Source organism: Galeopterus variegatus, unplaced genomic scaffold (assembly GCF_000696425.1).
Source record: "Galeopterus variegatus unplaced genomic scaffold, G_variegatus-3.0.2 Scaffold205, whole genome shotgun sequence".
NCBI lineage: Eukaryota > Metazoa > Chordata > Mammalia > Dermoptera > Cynocephalidae > Galeopterus > Galeopterus variegatus.
In genome coordinates this window covers 1-1,965 of record NW_007726316.1, presented here as the reverse complement: position 1 = coordinate 1,965, position 1,965 = coordinate 1, and the positions used below count along the sequence as shown (strand labels likewise).

General features: G+C 44.0%; 1 protein-coding gene across 1 annotated transcript in view; it reads right to left on the bottom strand.

Moving 5' to 3' along the window:
• Nucleotides 1–268, bottom strand: part of LOC103584967 (dynein heavy chain 9, axonemal-like) — a 6,782-nt gene extending 6,514 nt beyond the window's left edge. The window contains exon 1 of the mRNA XM_008565817.1: nt 34–268. Coding sequence (XP_008564039.1) covers nt 34–268 — 235 coding nt within the window. The remainder of the gene's footprint in view (nt 1–33) is intronic.
• Between the last annotated feature and the right edge of the window lie 1,697 nt (nt 269–1,965).

The following is a 1,965-nucleotide window of genomic DNA, read 5'->3' as shown; positions in this document are numbered from 1 at the left end:
CGTTTCCTTTAGACTCCAGGTGGTGCCTGTTACCTTCTGTTTTCCAGTTCAGAGTCTCCTCTGCAGCTCTCAGGCAGAGATCAATATTTTGCAGCTCTTCCTCCACTAATGGAAATTCCACCTCTAGCAGGGTTTTCATAACTTTGTTGTACCAGTTTGCCATCAACTCCAAGTTAGCCACAAGCTGCCGATAGAATTCCCTGGAGGAGAACAGGGCTGCTGCTGTCTCAGGAATGTGCTTCCTCTCTCTGGATTCAAGATAGCTCATTTCTTTCAGCACTGAAACCAGCTGGAGAAAAGAATCGACACAAGTGACTGTAAGGGATGGTGGATATGCTGCAGCATCAGTCAAGGACTGGAAAAACCCTGGGGGCCCAAAGACTTTCTGGGTCTCTTAACTTCTGCTCCTACCAGTTCCTTTAAAAAAATTTTTTTTAAAATTTATTATTAGCATATTCGTTCCTACAAATCATGGTATTTCTTTATGCCCTTTGCCTGATCTATCACTTCCCAAGCCCTGTCCCTCCTTCCCCCCATCTCTGGCATCCTTAGGTTTATTCTCTCCTTCTGAAAGTTCAACATGTTGTGGCCTTTTCTTTCTTTCTTTTCTTCATTTGTTCCTTCTTCCCTCCCTCCCTCCTTTCCTCCCTCCCTCCCTCGCTTCCTAGCAGCCAGTTATGAGTGAGAACATGTGGTATTTCTGTTTCTTTGTCTGGCTTATTTCACGTAACATAATTTTCTTCGGACTCATCCATGTTGTTGCAAATGGCAGAATTTCATTCTTTTTTATGGCTGAGTAGTATTTCATTGTGTATACATACCACATTTTCTTTATCCAGTCATTCGTTGATTGACACAGGTGAACAAGTATAGGACCCAAGTCCCACCAGGGACCAACACAGCTGCAGGCCCCACCCACACCTGAGCACAGGGAGGCTCACAAGGCCCCACTAAACCACCTTGTGGGCTGCACAGATGAGCATGTGCAGGATCTGCACACTGACTGAACAGGAGCCAAAGCAGCCCACCGCATACTCAACTGCATCAATAAAACAAGAGTCACCAGCAGAAGCTAAAGAGGAGGANGAAGCTAAATCATGTCACCTCAAAAATCCAACTAACATTGAAGATGAAAAATAAAAGGGGACAAAAAGGACAAATAATGTTTAAAATATCTAAATGAAAAACAATATGACAGGAGTAAAGCAATACTTATCAATAAAAACCCTAAATGTAAATGGATTAAACTCCCCATTCAAAAGACACAGACTGATTGGATTAAAAAGCTAGACCCCACTATATGCTGTCTTCAAGAGATCCACCTCACCTATAAAAGTTCCTGAAATATTGTTTCAGAAAATTAAAGTCAAGTATTTGGCAGAAGGAAGGTGACTCAGAAAGCAACAATATTTAGCAAATCTATAAGTTACAAAGGGCAGGTGGAAAACCTGAGAAAGGAAATGTCAGCCACAGCAGGAAAGAGCTCCTCCTCTGTGCCTGGGGCATGTGGCTGCTGAGACAAGAGGCTCCTCTTGGAGCCGGTTCTCATCTGGAGGTAGGGGTCTGAAGGAGCAGGATCTTCTGGCCTGGGCCACCCACATCTGTGAGAAGCCTAGAATTTAAACTTCTGGTATTCTCTCCAAATGAGATCATACACACAGGCATAGAAAGACACTGACAGGACTGGAGATGCTCATGACAAAACTGTAGTTGTTTATTATAAACATTGGAGTATCTCACAATTTCTTTAGCCCTGAGCTGGCATTTCTTTGTGTTTTAATATAAGAAGTCATCCAGGCCTCTTGGCACTTCTGTGGGGCCCTGAGTTTCGTGGCAACTGGAGAAGTGAGAAGCTAAGGAGGTGTGGTTCAGTGAAACAAGAGGGAGGCCTCGACAGGGTTCTTGGCACCCTGTTCTTCATACTTGCTCATTTACTGTGTGTCTATTGGCCCCTGTGAGGGCAGA